At 52.4% G+C, this 2,252-nt stretch overlaps 2 protein-coding genes across 2 annotated transcripts in view; one reads left to right on the top strand and one right to left on the bottom strand.

Annotated features, from left to right (window-relative positions):
* UCRPA7_7468 (putative prohibitin-1 protein) overlaps positions 1 to 360 on the bottom strand; it is a gene marked incomplete at both ends in the record, with an annotated part of 937 nt that extends 577 nt beyond the window's left edge. Inside the window, one exon of the mRNA XM_007920000.1 lies at positions 37 to 360. Within this exon, the coding sequence (XP_007918191.1) occupies positions 37 to 360 (324 nt within the window). The remainder of the gene's footprint in view (positions 1 to 36) is intronic.
* Positions 361 to 682: 322 nt separating this feature from the next.
* Positions 683 to 1,227, top strand: UCRPA7_7467 (putative ubiquinol-cytochrome-c oxidoreductase complex iii subunit 11kd protein of the family protein; the record flags this gene model as incomplete). Its single annotated transcript, XM_007919995.1, has 3 exons — positions 683 to 744; positions 891 to 1,094; positions 1,170 to 1,227. 3 exons carry the CDS (start codon positions 683 to 685, stop codon positions 1,225 to 1,227), a joined length of 324 nt encoding a protein of 107 aa, XP_007918186.1.
* Between the last annotated feature and the right edge of the window lie 1,025 nt (positions 1,228 to 2,252).

The following is a 2,252-nucleotide window of genomic DNA, read 5'->3' as shown; positions in this document are numbered from 1 at the left end:
ATGTATGTATGTATGTATGTAAAAGTAAATCCTTACCTGGTAGATTTTGGGAAGCGCTTGCACTTCTGGTCGGTGAAGTACTCTGAGGGTCAAGCTGACCATCTGCAGATCCTTGGAACCCGTCGTCGTAGCGATATTCCTCGGCTTGGTTCTTACGTCGAAGATGATACTCCGCTGCAGCCACGGCACGAGGAAGTGTGTGCCCTCATTCACAACCTGCTCCTTCACGCCGGACAACCGGTCGAAGATGACGGCTCTCGTGCCACCCTTGACATCGTAGATGGACGCCTGAACAAAGCTGTAGCCAATGAAGGCTGGGATGGCGAATCTCGCGAATCTTGAGATCGGTTCGGCCGACATGGTGGGCGGCTGGTCGTCGTGTGTGTGATGAGGTAGCACCAGGTAGAGATAGATGATGGCTCGAAATTCTGAAGTCACAGCTATGGAAGCTCCGGCAACTGGCCCGTGCGCTGAGCAAACGCCCAATTCAGTGGGTCTTTTGGCGTTCGGAACGGGCTGGCCACTGACGTTCCAAGAAATTCCGGCGACTGCCGCTAAGCCGCATCGGTGCAGGTGTTCGGTAACTTCGTCGACTGATTTGAACCTCGAGCATTTCTCGACCTTCGAAAAGCCTCACGACTCCCAATTGACTTCTCCATCGTCACCCGCACACACCGACACGATGAGACCGACTCAGACTCTCCGCGCCGGCGGCGGCGGCGCCCCCATCGGCATGTACAATGTGTGAGTGCGCCTCCAGCCGCCCGCACAATTGACGCACGGCAACCGCCATCGTCATCACAGGCTTTCCAGCACGGTCATGAGCTACGACGGCTGTCTCCAGCACATCAATCGGGACGCAGATTGCTGACACTCTTTGCTACGAACAGGTACCTCGGCGGCTGGGGCAACTTCACCAACCAGAAGCAGCGCGGCGTCATCACCTACGGCATCGCGCCCAACCGACAGAACCCCGTGGCCGGCATGGCCCACGACGCCGTCTTCAACACCTGGCGCCGATTCAGCACCCAGGTCCTGTACTGGGCGCCTCCCCTGATTGCTGGCTACTACGTCATGAACTGGGCCATTGAGAGGTGAGTCTCCGGCGTGTTGATGGGAGCAGTGGCTTTTAATCTCGATCTGAACGATGCTGACTGGTTGTCTTGCAGGAACGAGTACCTCAACTCCAAGGCTGGACGGGCTGAGTTCGCCGATGAGGAGGAGTAAACATCTGGCAAATTGCTGCGCGATATGAAACGACAGCGGGAGCAACTTGCTAGACCCCAGGCATGATCACCGGCGGAAGGAACCCAAGGGGTGTACATGACTTGTATATCAACTAGACAGAGGACGCAATGTGAAGATTATAGACTTCAATCTCTACCAGGGTGCTATTTTGCTTGCTGTCAACACGACTTACTGATATACTAAGCGCCTCAAACGCGAGTGCATTATTGATGATGCCGTACTCGATCCGCGAATGGTTGTATGAATGCGCCCTCTGCCCTTCAATTGGGCACTGCATTGGGATGAACGGTGGTAACCACTCCATGGGGCAATATCTAGAGAAAGGTTTTGTGCACCAGGACGAATATTGCCATCGATACATGCCGTCGGGCGAGAGAGGTCGGCCTTGGTTTAAGGTTCCCATGTCTAAAGGCCGTACCAAACCCCAAAATGCATCATGTGAGAGCCTTCCCTGCAGCCCATGTATTCATTTGACGTTATTGTTGCTTCTTCATTTCCCTCTCTCCCATACTCTCCTCTCTTGTAATCAGTTTGTCGATTTTTACATTCTCCGGTCCAATAATACAGTAATAACAGGTTCAGCCTCCGCGGAGATGGACTCCATTTTATTCCCTGAGACCATAATCATTGTTTCCGCTATTATCATAGCATTCACCGTAATCTTGCAGATCATTTTCGCTGTCAGCAAATCATCGGAAGGGACACCTATCACAGCCACAACCTCTCCCGAGTCGGAGAAAGACTCATGGGCCATTGCATACGAAAACAGTCTCAAAATCTCCTTATATAAACTCCCGGACGAACTTTGATTGATGTCTCCTCACCGTCTGGAGAAAGTGAAGCACCTGTGCCGGCAGTAAAGGGAAGGCAATGGAAAGAAAGATAACTGATGCAGCCCATCTGAGTCTCACGCGGAAGAAGTCGTGCGTTATTCAACATATTGTTATATATACACATAACTACCATATCGGGCAGGGCCTGATGTCACGTCTTAGTGACAGTGT

The sequence above is a fragment of the Phaeoacremonium minimum genome, assembly GCF_000392275.1.
Source record: "Phaeoacremonium minimum UCRPA7 unplaced genomic scaffold PA7_03_scaffold_533, whole genome shotgun sequence".
In the NCBI taxonomy this organism is placed as follows: domain Eukaryota; kingdom Fungi; phylum Ascomycota; class Sordariomycetes; order Togniniales; family Togniniaceae; genus Phaeoacremonium; species Phaeoacremonium minimum.
Note: the sequence above shows the minus strand (reverse complement) of the source record. Positions and strands in the feature narration are given on the sequence as shown.